The sequence below is a fragment of the Oncorhynchus clarkii genome, chromosome 27, assembly GCF_045791955.1.
Source record: "Oncorhynchus clarkii lewisi isolate Uvic-CL-2024 chromosome 27, UVic_Ocla_1.0, whole genome shotgun sequence".
NCBI classification, from domain to species: Eukaryota; Metazoa; Chordata; class Actinopteri; order Salmoniformes; family Salmonidae; genus Oncorhynchus; species Oncorhynchus clarkii.
The window spans coordinates 6,185,084-6,200,906 of NC_092173.1; the positions used below are offsets into that span (position 1 = coordinate 6,185,084).

At 50.5% G+C, this 15,823-nt stretch overlaps 1 protein-coding gene across 1 annotated transcript in view; it reads right to left on the bottom strand.

Annotated features, from left to right (window-relative positions):
- Positions 1 to 15,823, bottom strand: part of LOC139385577 (cell adhesion molecule DSCAML1-like) — a 166,319-nt gene that overhangs the window by 17,872 nt on the left and 132,624 nt on the right. Inside the window, exon 19 of the mRNA XM_071130755.1 lies at positions 83 to 286. Within this exon, the coding sequence (XP_070986856.1) occupies positions 83 to 286 (204 nt within the window). The remainder of the gene's footprint in view (positions 1 to 82; positions 287 to 15,823) is intronic.

The window sequence follows — 15,823 nt, forward strand, 5'->3', positions numbered from 1 at the left end:
GAGGGTTGAAATTTTAAAGTTCAAACTGAGGTTGACTCAGGGTGGAGGGGCCAGAGGTCAGAGGCGTAGAAGTGATAGTTACTCTGCCCGTGGCCCTGTGCCCGTGCCTGTGGGTAAATCGGGCCCCCACAGCACCCACCTCCGTCGGGGAAGAGGGACCAGAAGACCACACGGTAACCCTTCAGCACGCCGTGCAGTGTCAGACGCGGGGGCTCCGCCCAGGTGATCACTGCCTCGTCGGATGTCACCGAGATGGCCCGCACGGTCTGGGGCGGCTGGCTGGGCACTGGAGAAAGGGAGGGAGGGAAGGGGGGAGAGATTATGATCAGGACCCATCAACATACCACATGTTGAACACAACAGCTAGGGACCATTTCCTAGACACCAAGTAGTAAAACCTACACGTAAAAACACAACCCAAAGCCTAGATTAGCCTAAATATCTAAACATCAGATGAGTGATGCCTCTAAATCAATTAAAGACACATCTGTCCTCTCTGATGTGAAGACGTTGGCGTCAAAAAGGTTCCTCTGTCTCACTTCTCCCAGGTGCCCCTTCTATCTATCAGCTGCCCTTGGCTCGCTGACCAATGGGCTTTCACTGGGTGAATAACACCACTATTGAGGATGAACAGATCTGGACTTGTGAGAGAAAGAAGAGGAACAGGATGATTGGATGGAGGCGGACTGAATGGAAAGAGAGAGAGAGAGAGAGAGCGAGAGAGAGAAAGAGAGAGCGAGAGAGAGAGAGAGAGAGAGAGAGAGAGAGAGAGAGAGAGAGAGAGAGAGAGAGAGAAATTAAAGCGGTGGAGTTGGCTTGCAACGATAGGGAAGCCACAGCTGGTGTGGCGATAGAGGGAGTTGTGGAGGACGAAATGGGGGAGGAAGGGAGAGAGGGAGGGAGAGGGGAGAAGAGAAATGAGGGGCTTGTGTTATTAGGTCTGACGGTCCTTCTCTGCTCACAACCCCCAGTGGATGTTAACGGTACAGGCCTGACACCATCACAACCTGCTCCTTACCACTCGCAACGATCCAGACCTGACACCATCACAACCTGCTCCTTACCACTCGCAACGATCCAGACCTGACACCATCACAACCTGCTCCTTACCACTCGCAACGATCCAGACCTGACACCATCACAACCTGCTCCTTACCACTCGCAACGATCCAGACCTGACACCATCACAACCTGCTCCTTACCACTCGCAACGATCCAGACCTGACACCATCACAACCTGTTCCTTACCACTCGCAACGATCCAGACCTGACACCATCACAACCTGCTCCTTACCACTCGCAACGATCCAGACCTGACACCATCACAACCTGCTCCTTACCACTCGCAACGATCCAGACCTGACACCATCACAACCTGCTCCTTACCACTCACAACGATCCAGACCTGACACCATCACAACCTGTTCCTTACCACTCGCAACGATCCAGACCTGACACCATCACAACCTGCTCCTTACCACTCGCAACGATCCAGACCTGACACCATCACAACCTGCTCCTTACCACTCGCAACGATCCAGACCTGACACCATCACAACCTGCTCCTTACCACTCGCAACGATCCAGACCTGACACCATCACAACCTGCTCCTTACCACTCGCAACGATCCAGACCTGACACCATCACAACCTGCTCCTTACCACTCGCAACGATCCATACCTGACACCATCATAACCTGCTCCTTACCACTCGCAACGATCCAGACCTGACACCATCACAACCTGCTCCTTACCACTCGCAACGATCCAGACCTGACACCATCACAACCTGCTCCTTACCACTCGCAACGATCCAGACCTGACACCATCACAACCTGCTTCTTACCACTCGCAACGATCCAGACCTGACACCATCACAACCTGCTCCTTACCACTCGCAACGATCCAGACCTGACACCATCATAACCTGCTCCTTACCACTCGCAACGATCCAGACCTGACACCATCACAACCTGCTCCTTACCACTCGCAACGATCCAGACCTGACACCATCACAACCTGCTCCTTACCACTCGCAACGATCCAGACCTGACACCATCACAACCTGCTTCTTACCACTCGCAACGATCCAGACCTGACACCATCACAACCTGCTCCTTACCACTCGCAACGATCCAGACCTGACACCATCATAACCTGCTCCTTACCACTCGCAACGATCCAGACCTGACACCATCACAACCTGCTCCTTACCACTCGCAATGATCCAGACCTGACACCATCACAACCTACTACTATCAATTCACCCCGAATACAACACAAAGGAGGAGGGAGGAGCGAGGGAAGGGCGGAGGAATCACGAGAGACAGAGAGGTGAGAGAAAAGGTAGGAGAGGAATAAAGAAGAACCAGGAAAACATCAAAACAGGCAAGAAGGGAGGGAAGTATGGAGAGACTAGAGTGAAAGAGTTGGGGGGGGAGATGTGAGGCAGCTTGAGAGGGAGTAGAGGCAGAGAGACAAATGAAAGGTGTTTTTTTTTTGGAGCAAGAGAGAGAGAGAGGGGAGGAGGAGAGGAGGAGAGGGAACGCAGGCATAGGAGGAGAGGAAGAGGAAAAAGATGAAAAGAGGGAGCAGGGAGACAATGCGTTCAGCTGTGGATAATTACGGCAGGAAGCAAACAGAAAGAGAGAGACAAGCTAATTAGAATTATTTTTAGTATGCTTGTTGTTATCACTATTATCATAATGGCCATCAATATCACTGTCACCACGGAGACAGCCACTGGGAAGAGCAATGCTCTGGACCAATAGGGCTTCAGCCAACTGTGTGTGTGTGAGTGTGTGTGTATTCTTCTGCGTGTGTATTCATAGAGTGTGTTTTCATATTTCATAGCAAGAGAAAAACATCGAGAGGGAGGAGGAATACACAGGAGAGTGTTGCAGAGACACCCCGGTAGAGATCACCCAGACAGAGAGAGAGACAGAGAGACAGAGACAGAGAGAGAGAGAGAGACAGAGAGAGAGAGAGAGAGAGAAAGAGAAAGAGAAGAGAGAGAGAGAGAGAGAGAGAGAGAGAGAGAGAGAGAGAGAGAAAAGGAATACACAGGAGAGTGTTGGAGAGACACCCTGGTAGATATCACCCAGACAGAGCTGGAGACAGAAAGAGAGAGAGACAGAAAGAGAGAGAGACAGAAAGAGAGAGAGAGAGACAGAGAGAGAGGAGGAATACACAGGAGAGTGTTGGAGAGACACCCCGGTAGAGAATCACCCAGACAGAGAGACAGACAGAGAGACAGAGAGACAGAGAGAGACAGAGAGGAGGAATACACAGGAGAGTGTTGGAGAGACACCCTGCTAGGGATCATCCAGACACAGAGACCAAAGAGACCTCAATTGGTTTAAAATATAGAGTACTGCACACACTACAATTACTTAGGTTTCAAAATAAGCTCAACTGGACACCTTGATGATGCAGTGAATGAGCTGAGAGAGAAAGCATGCAGGGCATGCCATTAAAAAACAAATTCAAATTTTAATAGATATCTAAATTTGAATTTAAACTAATTGAATGTGTCATTGAACCAACTGCACTTTATGGAAGTGAGGTGTGGGGTCAACTTGCAAAACAAGATTTTACCAAATGGGACCAACACCCCATTGAAACCCTGCATGCAGAGTTCTGTAAGATTCTCCTACATGTCCAGAGGAAAACTATAAACAATGCATGGAGGGCAGAATTAGGTCAATATCCACTAATAATAAAAACTCAAAAATTGTAGTTTTGGAAACATCTAAAATACAGTGACCCCCTGTCATATCATTACAAAGAAAAAAGTCCCCTCATCCAGCTGGTCCTGGGGCTGAGTTCACAAACCTCTTCTACTAACACACTGAAGCCCTCAGGACCAGAACATCCAATCAATCAGAATAAACCAAATTACAACAGAGTCAAAACAAAACTACATTGCTTATTGGGAAACACAAGCACAAACACAAAGCAAAATGCAGTGCTATCTGGCCCTAAATCGACAGTACACCATGGCTAAATATTTGACCATGGTTACTGATCAAAAGCTTAGAAAAACCTTGACAAAGTACAGGCTCAGTGAGCACAGCCTTGCCATTGAGAAGGGTAGACAGATGAAAGCCTGGCTCCCTGTAGAGGAAAGGCTGTGCAACCACTGCACAACAGCAGAACCTGAGACGGAGCTGCATTTCCTGACTAAATGTCAAAAATATAAAACAATTAGAGAGTGTCATTTCCCCAAATTTGAAACCCTTATTCAAAGACCTCTCTGGTGAGAATAGAATACCCGTCCTGTTGGGGGAGGACGCAGAGAGCTGTGGGATGGCAGCGCACTACATTGCTGCCTGCCATAAGTTGAGGGACAGTGTCTGACAGACCAATCAACCTGCACATGTCCTCTACTGAATGCTTATTGTTCAATGTATGGTTATTTTGACCCTTGGCCATTGTTGTTACGGTTGTTCCAGTGACAATTTTGATTATTCTTATTTTAGTATAATAGAGAGAGGGATGGGGAGAGAGAGAAATACACAAGAGAGTGTTGGAGAGATCACCCAGACACTGAGAGAGAGGGATGGGGGAGAGAGAGAGAAATACACAGGAGAGTGTTGGACAGATCACCCAGACACTGAGAGAGAGGGATGGGGAGAGAGAAAATACACAGGAGAGTGTTGGAGAGATCACCCAGACACTGAGAGAGAGGAATGGGGGGAGAGAGAGAGAAATACACAGGAGAGTGTTGGAGAGATCACAGAGACACTGAGAGAGAAGAATGGGGGGAGAGAGAGAGAAATACACAGGAGAGTGTTGGAGAGATCACCCAGACACTGAGAGAGGGGGATGGGGAGAGAGAGAAATACACAGGAGAGTGTTGGAGAGATCACCCAGACACTGACAGAGAGGGATGGGGGAGAGAGAGAGAGAAATACACAGGAGAGTGTTGGACAGATCACCCAGACACTGAGAGAGAGGGATGGGGAAAGAGAAAAATACACAGGAGAGTGTTGGAGAGATCACCCAGACACTGAGAGAGGGATGGGGAGAGAGAGAAATACACAGGAGAGTGTTGGAGAGATCACCCAGACACTGAGAAAGAGGAATGGGGGGAGAGAGAGAGAAATACACAGGAGAGTGTTGGAGAGATCACCCAGACACTGAGAGAGGGGGATGGGGAGAGAGAGAAATACACAGGAGAGTGTTGGAGAGATCACCCAGACACTGAGAGAGAGGGATGGGGAGAGAGAGAAATACACAGGAGAGTGTTGGAGAGATCACCGAGACACTGAGAGAGAGGGATGGGGAGAGAGAGAAATACACAGGAGAGTGTTGGAGAGATCACCGAGACACTGAGAGAGAGGGATGGGGAGAGAGAGAAATACACAAGAGAGTGTTGGAGAGATCACCCAGACACTGAGAGAGAGGAATGGGGGGAGAGAGAGAGAAAAATACACAGGAGAGTGTTGGAGAGACGCCCCGCTGGAGATCACCCAGACACTGAGAGAGAGGGATGGGGAGAGAGAGAAATACACAGGAGAGTGTTGGAGAGATCACCCAGACACTGAGAGAGAGGGATGGGGAGAGAGAGAAATACACAGGAGAGTGTTGGAGAGATCACCCAGACACTGAGCGAGAGGAATGGGGGGAGAGAGAGAGAAATACACAGGAGAGTGTTGGAGAGATCACCGAGACAATGAGAGAGAGGGATGGGGAGAGAGAGAAATACACAAGAGAGTGTTGGAGAGATCACCCAGACACTGAGAGAGAGGAATGGGGGGAGAGAGAGAGAAATACACAGGAGAGTGTTGGAGAGATCACCCAGACACTGAGAGAGGGGGATGGGGAGAGAGAGAAATACACAGGAGAGTGTTGGAGAGATCACCCAGACACTGAGAGAGAGGGATGGGGAGAGAGAGAAATACACAAGAGAGTGTTGGAGAGATCACCCAGACACTGAGAGAGAGGAATGGGGGGAGAGAGAGAGAAAAATACAAAGGAGAGTGTTGGAGAGAGGCCCCGCTGGAGATCACCCAGACACTGAGAGAGAGGGATGGGGAGAGAGAGAAATACACAGGAGAGTGTTGGAGAGATCACCCAGACACTGAGAGAGAGGGATGGGGAGAGAGAGAAATACACAGGAGAGTGTTGGAGAGATCACCCAGACACTGAGAGAGAGGGATGGGGGAGAGAGAGAGAAATACACAGGAGAGTGTTGGACAGATCACCCAGACACTGAGAGAGAGGGATGGGGAGAGAGAAAATACACAGGAGAGTGTTGGAGAGATCACCCAGACACTGAGAGAGAGGAATGGGGGGAGAGAGAGAGAAATACACAGGAGAGTGTTGGAGAGATCACAGAGACACTGAGAGAGAAGAATGGGGGGAGAGAGAGAGAAATACACAGGAGAGTGTTGGAGAGATCACCCAGACACTGAGAGAGGGGGATGGGGAGAGAGAGAAATACACAGGAGAGTGTTGGAGAGATCACCCAGACACTGAGAGAGAGGGATGGGGGAGAGAGAGAGAGAAATACACAGGAGAGTGTTGGACAGATCACCCAGACACTGAGAGAGAGGGATGGGGAGAGAGAAAAATACACAGGAGAGTGTTGGAGAGATCACCCAGACACTGAGAGAGGGATGGGGAGAGAGAGAAATACACAGGAGAGTGTTGGAGAGATCACCCAGACACTGAGAGAGGGGGATGGGGAGAGAGAGAAATACACAGGAGAGTGTTGGAGAGATCACCCAGACACTGAGAGAGAGGGATGGGGAGAGAGAGAAATACACAGGAGAGTGTTGGAGAGATCACCGAGACACTGAGAGAGAGGGATGGGGAGAGAGAGAAATACACAGGAGAGTGTTGGAGAGATCACCGAGACACTGAGAGAGAGGGATGGGGAGAGAGAGAAATACACAAGAGAGTGTTGGAGAGATCACCCAGACACTGAGAGAGAGGAATGGGGGGAGAGAGAGAGAAAAATACACAGGAGAGTGTTGGAGAGACGCCCCGCTGGAGATCACCCAGACACTGAGAGAGAGGGATGGGGAGAGAGAGAAATACACAGGAGAGTGTTGGAGAGATCACCCAGACACTGAGAGAGAGGGATGGGGAGAGAGAGAAATACACAGGAGAGTGTTGGAGAGATCACCCAGACACTGAGCGAGAGGAATGGGGGGAGAGAGAGAGAAATACACAGGAGAGTGTTGGAGAGATCACCGAGACAATGAGAGAGAGGGATGGGGAGAGAGAGAAATACACAAGAGAGTGTTGGAGAGATCACCCAGACACTGAGAGAGAGGAATGGGGGGAGAGAGAGAGAAATACACAGGAGAGTGTTGGAGAGATCACCCAGACACTGAGAGAGAGGGATGGGGAGAGAGAGAAATACACAGGAGAGTGTTGGAGAGATCACCGAGACACTGAGAGAGAGGGATGGGGAGAGAGAGAAATACACAAGAGAGTGTTGGAGAGATCACCCAGACACTGAGAGAGAGGAATGGGGGGAGAGAGAGAGAAAAATACACAGGAGAGTGTTGGAGAGACGCCCCGCTGGAGATCACCCAGACACTGAGAGAGAGGGATGGGGAGAGAGAGAAATACACAGGAGAGTGTTGGAGAGATCACCCAGACACTGAGAGAGAGGGATGGGGAGAGAGAGAAATACACAGGAGAGTGTTGGAGAGATCACCCAGACACTGAGCGAGAGGAATGGGGGGAGAGAGAGAGAAATACACAGGAGAGTGTTGGAGAGATCACCGAGACAATGAGAGAGAGGGATGGGGAGAGAGAGAAATACACAAGAGACTGTTGGAGAGATCACCCAGACACTGAGAGAGAGGAATGGGGGGAGAGAGAGAGAAATACACAGGAGAGTGTTGGAGAGATCACCCAGACACTGAGAGAGGGGGATGGGGAGAGAGAGAAATACACAGGAGAGTGTTGGAGAGATCACCCAGACACTGAGAGAGAGGGATGGGGAGAGAGAGAAATACACAAGAGAGTGTTGGAGAGATCACCCAGACACTGAGAGAGAGGAATGGGGGGAGAGAGAGAGAAAAATACAAAGGAGAGTGTTGGAGAGACGCCCCGCTGGAGATCACCCAGACACTGAGAGAGAGGGATGGGGAGAGAGAGAAATACACAGGAGAGTGTTGGAGAGATCACCCAGACACTGAGAGAGAGGGATGGGGAGAGAGAGAAATACACAGGAGAGTGTTGGAGAGATCACCCAGACACTGAGAGAGAGGGATGGGGAGAGAGAGAAATACACAAGAGAGTGTTGGAGAGATCACCCAGACACTGAGAGAGAGGAATGGGGGGAGAGAGAGAGAAATACACAGGAGAGTGTTGGAGAGATCACCCAGACACTGAGAGAGAGGGATGGGGAGAGAGAAAAATACACAGGAGAGTGTTGGAGAGATCAACCAGACACAGAGAGAGGGATGGGGGGAGAGAGAGAGAGAAATACAAAGGAGAGTGTTGGAGAGATCACCCAGACACTGAGAGAGGGGGATGGGGAGAGAGAGAAATACACAGGAGAGTGTTGGAGAGATCACCGAGACACTGAGAGAGAGGGATGGGGAGAGAGAGAAATACACAGGAGAGTGTTGGAGAGATCACCGAGACACAGAGAAGGATGGGGAGAGAGAGAAATACACAGGAGAGTGTTGGAGAGATCACCCAGACACTGAGAGAGAGGGATGGGGGAGAGAGAGAGAGAAAAAAATACACAGGAGAGTGTTGGAGAGATCACCCAGACATTGAGAGAGAGGGATGGGGAGAGAGAGAAATACACAGGAGAGTGTTGGAGAGATCACCCAGACACTGAGAGAGAGGGATGGGGAGAGAGAGAAATACACAGGAGAGTGTTGGAGAGATCACCCAGACACTGAGAGAGAGGGATGGGGAGAGAGAGAAATACACAGGAGAGTGTTGGAGAGATCACCCAGACACTGAGAGAGAGGAATGGGGGGAGAGAGAGAGAAATACACAGGAGAGTGTTGGAGAGATCACCGAGACACTGAGAGACAGGGATGGGGAAAGAGAGAAATACACAAGAGAGTGTTGGAGAGATCACCCAGACACTGAGAGAGAGGAATGGGGGGAGAGAGAGAGAAATACATAGGAGAGTGTTGGAGAGATCACCCAGACACTGAGAGAACGGGATGGGAAGAGAGAGAAATACACATGAGAGTGTTGGAGAGATCACCCAGACACTGAGAGAGAGGAATGGGGGGAGAGAGAGAGAAATACACAGGAGAGTGTTGGAGAGATCACCCAGACACTGAGAGAGAGGAATGGGGGGAGAGAGAGAGAGAAATACACAGGAGAGTGTTGGAGAGATCACCGAGACACAGAGAAGGATGGGGAGAGAGAGAAATACACAGGAGAGTGTTGGAGAGATCACCCAGACACTGAGAGAGAGGAATGGGGAGAGAGAGAGAAAAATACACAGGAGAGTGTTGGAGAGATCACCCAGACACTGAGAGAGGGGGATGGGGAGAGAGAGAAATACACAGGATAGTGTTGGAGAGATCACCCAGACACTGAGAGAGAGGGATGGGGGAGAGAGAGAGAGAAATACACAGGAGAGTGTTGGACAGATCACCCAGACACTGAGAGAGAAGGATGGGGAGAGAGAAAAATACACAGGAGAGTGTTGGAGAGATCACCCAGACACTGAGAGAGGGATGGGGAGAGAGAGAAATACACAGGAGAGTGTTGGAGAGATCACCCAGACACTGAGAGAGAGGGATGGGGGGAGAGAGAGAGAGAAATACAAAGGAGAGTGTTGGAGAGATCACCCAGACACTGAGAGAGAGGGATGGGGAGAGAGATAAATACACAGGAGAGTGTTGGAGAGATCACGAGACACTGAGAGAGAGAGATGGGGAGAGAGAGAAATACACAAGAGAGTGTTGGAGAGATAACCCAGACACTGAGAGAGAGGAATGGGGGGAGAGAGAGAAATACAGAGGAGAGTGTTGGAGAGATCACCCAGACACTGAGAGAGAGGAATGGGGGGAGAGAGAGAGAAATACACAGGAGAGTGTTGGAGAGATCACCGAGACACAGAGAAGGATGGGGAGAGAGAGAAATATACAGGAGAGTGTTGGAGAGATCACCCAGACACTGAGAGAGAGGGATGGGGAGAGAGAGAGAGAGAAATACACAGGAGAGTGTTGGAGAGACTGGAGATCACCCAGACACTGAGAGAGGGATGGGGGGAGAGAGAATTATACAGGAGAGTGTTGGAGAGATCACCCAGACACTGAGAGAGGGATGGATAGAGTGAGAAATACACAGGAGAGTGTTGGAGAGATCACTCAGACACTGATAGAGAGGGATGGGGGGAGAGAGAGAGAGAAATACACAGGGGAGTGTTGGAGAGATGCCCCGCTGGAGATCACCCAGACACTGAGAGAGAGGGAATGGGAGAGAGAGAAATACACAGGAGAGTGTTGGAGAGATCACCCAGACACTGAAAGAGAGGGATGGGGAGAGAGAGAAATACACAGGAGAGTGTTGGAGAGATCACCCAGATACTGATAGAGAGGGATGGGGTGAGAGAGAGAGAGAAATACACAGGGGAGTGTTGGAGAGATGCCCCGCTGGAGATCACCCCAGATACTGAGAGAGAGGGATGGGGAGAGAGAGAAATACACAGGAGAGTGTTGGAGAGATCACCCTGACACAGAGAGAGGGATGGGGGGAGAGAGAAATATACAGGAGAGTGTTGGAGAGATCACCCAGACACTGAGAGAGGGATGGGGAGAGTGAGAAATACACAGGAGAGTGTTGGAGAGATCACCCAGACACTGAGAGAGAGGGATGGGGGGAGAGAGAGAGAGAAATACAAAGGAGAGTGTTGGAGAGATCACCCAGACACTGAGAGAGGGGGATGGGGAGAGCGAGAAATACACAGTAGAGTGTTGGAGAGATCACCGAGACACTGAGAGAGAGGGATGGGGAGAGAGAGAAATACACAGGAGAGTGTTGGAGAGATCACCGAGACACTGAGAAAGAGGGATGGGGAGAGAGAGAGAGAAATACAAAGGAGAGTGTTGGAGAGATCACCCAGACACTGAGAGAGAGGGATGGGGAGAGAGAGAAATACACAGGAGAGTGTTGGAGAGATCACCGAGACACTGAGAGAGAGGGATGGGGGAGAGAGAGAAATACACAGGAGAGTGTTGGAGAGACGCCCCGCTGGAGATCACCCAGACACTGAGAGAGAGGGATGGGGAGAGAGAGAAATACACAGGAGAGTGTTGGAGAGATCACCCAGACACTGAGAGAGAGGGATGGGGAGAGAGAGAAATACACAGGAGAGTGTTGGAGAGATCACCCAGACACTGAGCGAGAGGAATGGGGGGAGAGAGAGAGAAATACACAGGAGAGTGTTGGAGAGATCACCGAGACAATGAGAGAGAGGGATGGGGAGAGAGAGAAATACACAAGAGAGTGTTGGAGAGATCACCCAGACACTGAGAGAGAGGAATGGGGGGAGAGAGAGAGAAATACACAGGAGAGTGTTGGAGAGATCACCCAGACACTGAGAGAGGGGGATGGGGAGAGAGAAATACACAGGAGAGTGTTGGAGAGATCACCCAGACACTGAGAGAGAGGGATGGGGAGAGAGAGAAATACACAAGAGAGTGTTGGAGAGATCACCCAGACACTGAGAGAAAGGAATGGGGGGAGAGAGAGAGAAAAATACAAAGGAGAGTGTTGGAGAGACGCCCCGCTGGAGATCACCCAGACACTGAGAGAGAGGGATGGGGAGAGAGAGAAATACACAGGAGAGTGTTGGAGAGATCACCCAGACACTGAGAGAGAGGGATGGGGAGAGAGAGAAATACACAGGAGAGTGTTGGAGAGATCACCCAGACACTGAGAGAGAGGGATGGGGAGAGAGAGAAATACACAAGAGAGTGTTGGAGAGATCACCCAGACACTGAGAGAGAGGAATGGGGGGAGAGAGAGAGAAATACACAGGAGAGTGTTGGAGAGATCACCCAGACACTGAGAGAGAGGGATGGGGAGAGAGAAAAATACACAGGAGAGTGTTGGAGAGATCAACCAGACACAGAGAGAGGGATGGGGGGAGAGAGAGAGAGAAATACAAAGGAGAGTGTTGGAGAGATCACCCAGACACTGAGAGAGGGGGATGGGGAGAGAGAGAAATACACAGGAGAGTGTTGGAGAGATCACCGAGACACTGAGAGAGAGGGATGGGGAGAGAGAGAAATACACAGGAGAGTGTTGGAGAGATCACCGAGACACAGAGAAGGATGGGGAGAGAGAGAAATACACAGGAGAGTGTTGGAGAGATCACCCAGACACTGAGAGAGAGGGATGGGGGAGAGAGAGAGAGAAAAAAATACACAGGAGAGTGTTGGAGAGATCACCCAGACATTGAGAGAGAGGGATGGGGAGAGAGAGAAATACACAGGAGAGTGTTGGAGAGATCACCCAGACACTGAGAGAGAGGGATGGGGAGAGAGAGAAATACACAGGAGAGTGTTGGAGAGATCACCCAGACACTGAGAGAGAGGGATGGGGAGAGAGAGAAATACACAGGAGAGTGTTGGAGAGATCACCCAGACACTGAGAGAGAGGAATGGGGGGAGAGAGAGAGAAATACACAGGAGAGTGTTGGAGAGATCACCGAGACACTGAGAGACAGGGATGGGGAAAGAGAGAAATACACAAGAGAGTGTTGGAGAGATCACCCAGACACTGAGAGAGAGGAATGGGGGGAGAGAGAGAGAAATACATAGGAGAGTGTTGGAGAGATCACCCAGACACTGAGAGAACGGGATGGGAAGAGAGAGAAATACACAGGAGAGTGTTGGAGAGATAACCCAGACACTGAGAGAGAGGAATGGGGGGAGAGAGAGAGAAATACACAGGAGAGTGTTGGAGAGATCACCCAGACACTGAGAGAGAGGAATGGGGGGAGAGAGAGAGAGAAATACACAGGAGAGTGTTGGAGAGATCACCGAGACACAGAGAAGGATGGGGAGAGAGAGAAATACACAGGAGAGTGTTGGAGAGATCACCCAGACACTGAGAGAGAGGAATGGGGAGAGAGAGAGAAAAATACACAGGAGAGTGTTGGAGAGATCACCCAGACACTGAGAGAGGGGGATGGGGAGAGAGAGAAATACACAGGATAGTGTTGGAGAGATCACCCAGACACTGAGAGAGAGGGATGGGGGAGAGAGAGAGAGAAATACACAGGAGAGTGTTGGACAGATCACCCAGACACTGAGAGAGAGGGATGGGGAGAGAGAAAAATACACAGGAGAGTGTTGGAGAGATCACCCAGACACTGAGAGAGGGATGGGGAGAGAGAGAAATACACAGGAGAGTGTTGGAGAGATCACCCAGACACTGAGAGAGAGGGATGGGGGGAGAGAGAGAGAGAAATACAAAGGAGAGTGTTGGAGAGATCACAATGACACTGAGAGAGAGGGATGGGGAGAGAGATAAATACACAGGAGAGTGTTGGAGAGATCACGAGACACTGAGAGAGAGAGATGGGGAGAGAGAGAAATACACAAGAGAGTGTTGGAGAGATAACCCAGACACTGAGAGAGAGGAATGGGGGGAGAGAGAGAAATACAGAGGAGAGTGTTGGAGAGATCACCCAGACACTGAGAGAGAGGAATGGGGGGAGAGAGAGAGAAATACACAGGAGAGTGTTGGAGAGATCACCGAGACACAGAGAAGGATGGGGAGAGAGAGAAATATACAGGAGAGTGTTGGAGAGATCACCCAGACACTGAGAGAGAGGGATGGGGAGAGAGAGAGAGAAATACACAGGAGAGTGTTGGAGAGACTGGAGATCACCCAGACACTGAGAGAGGGATGGGGGGAGAGAGAATTATACAGGAGAGTGTTGGAGAGATCACCCAGACACTGAGAGAGGGATGGAGAGAGTGAGAAATACACAGGAGAGTGTTGGAGAGATCACTCAGACACTGATAGAGAGGGATGGGGGGAGAGAGAGAGAGAAATACACAGGGGAGTGTTGGAGAGATGCCCCGCTGGAGATCACCCAGACACTGAGAGAGAGGGAATGGGAGAGAGAGAAATACACAGGAGAGTGTTGGAGAGATCACCCAGACACTGAAAGAGAGGGATGGGGAGAGAGAGAAATACACAGGAGAGTGTTGGAGAGATCACCCAGATACTGATAGAGAGGGATGGGGGGAGAGAGAGAGAGAAATACACAGGGGAGTGTTGGAGAGATGCCCCGCTGGAGATCACCCCAGATACTGAGAGAGAGGGATGGGGAGAGAGAGAAATACACAGGAGAGTGTTGGAGAGATCACCCTGACACAGAGAGAGGGATGGGGGGAGAGAGAAATATACAGGAGAGTGTTGGAGAGATCACCCAGACACTGAGAGAGGGATGGGGAGAGTGAGAAATACACAGGAGAGTGTTGGAGAGATCACCCAGACACTGAGAGAGAGGGATGGGGGGAGAGAGAGAGAGAAATACAAAGGAGAGTGTTGGAGAGATCACCCAGACACTGAGAGAGGGGGATGGGGAGAGCGAGAAATACACAGTAGAGTGTTGGAGAGATCACCGAGACACTGAGAGAGAGGGATAGGGAGAGAGAGAAATACACAGGAGAGTGTTGGAGAGATCACCGAGACACTGAGAAAGAGGGATGGGGAGAGAGAGAGAGAAATACAAAGGAGAGTGTTGGAGAGATCACCCAGACACTGAGAGAGAGGGATGGGGAGAGAGAGAAATACACAGGAGAGTGTTGGAGAGATCACCCAGATACTGAGAGAGAGGGATGGGGGAGAGAGAGAGAGAAATACACAGGAGAGTGTTGGAGAGATCACCCAGACACTGAGAGATAGGGATGGGGGAGAGAGAGAAATACACAGGAGAGTGTTGGAGAGATCACCGAGACACTGAGAGAGAGGGATGGGGGAGAGAGAGAGAAATACACAGGAGAGTGTTGGAGAGACGCCCCGCTAGAGATCACCCAGACACTGAGAGAGAGGGATGGGGAGAGAGAGAAATACACAGGAGAGTGTTGGAGAGATCACCCAGATACTGAGAGAGAGGGATGGGGGGAGAGAGAGAGAGAAATACACAGGAGAGTGTTGGAGAGATCACCCAGACACTGAGAGAGAGAGAGGGATGGGGAGAGACAGAAATACACAGGAGAGTGTTGGAGACATCACCCAGATACTGAGAGAGAGGGATGGGGGGAGAGAGAGAGAGAAATACACAGGAGAGTGTTGGAGAGATCACCCAGACACTGAGAGAGAGGGATGGGGAGAGACAGAAATACACAAGAGAGTTTTGGAGAGATCACCCAGACACTGAGAGAGAGGGGGATGGGGGGAGAGAGAGAGAGAAATACACAGGAGAGTGTTGGAGAGATGCCCCGCTGGAGATCACCCCAGACACTGAGAGAGACGGATGGGGAGAGAGAGAAATACACAGGAGAGTGTTGGAGAGACGCCCCGCTAGAGATCACCCAGACACTGAGAGAGAGGGATGGGGGGGAGAGAGAAATACACAGGAGAGTGTTGGAGAGATCACCCAGACACTGAGAGAGAGGGATGGGGGGAGAGAGAGGGGGAAATACACAGGAGAGTGTTGGAGAGATCACCCAGACACAGAGAGAGGTATGGGGGGAGAGACAGCAGGCAAACAAGTATTTCCTGTGACTGTTCCACAAACCCAAATGTTTTCCTGGCCCACCACTCTACCAAGAACTTGAACAGCCTCTATGACCAGGTCCACCTATACAAGGCAGCAGTGCCCACCACTCCACCCTGAAATTGAACAGCCTCTATG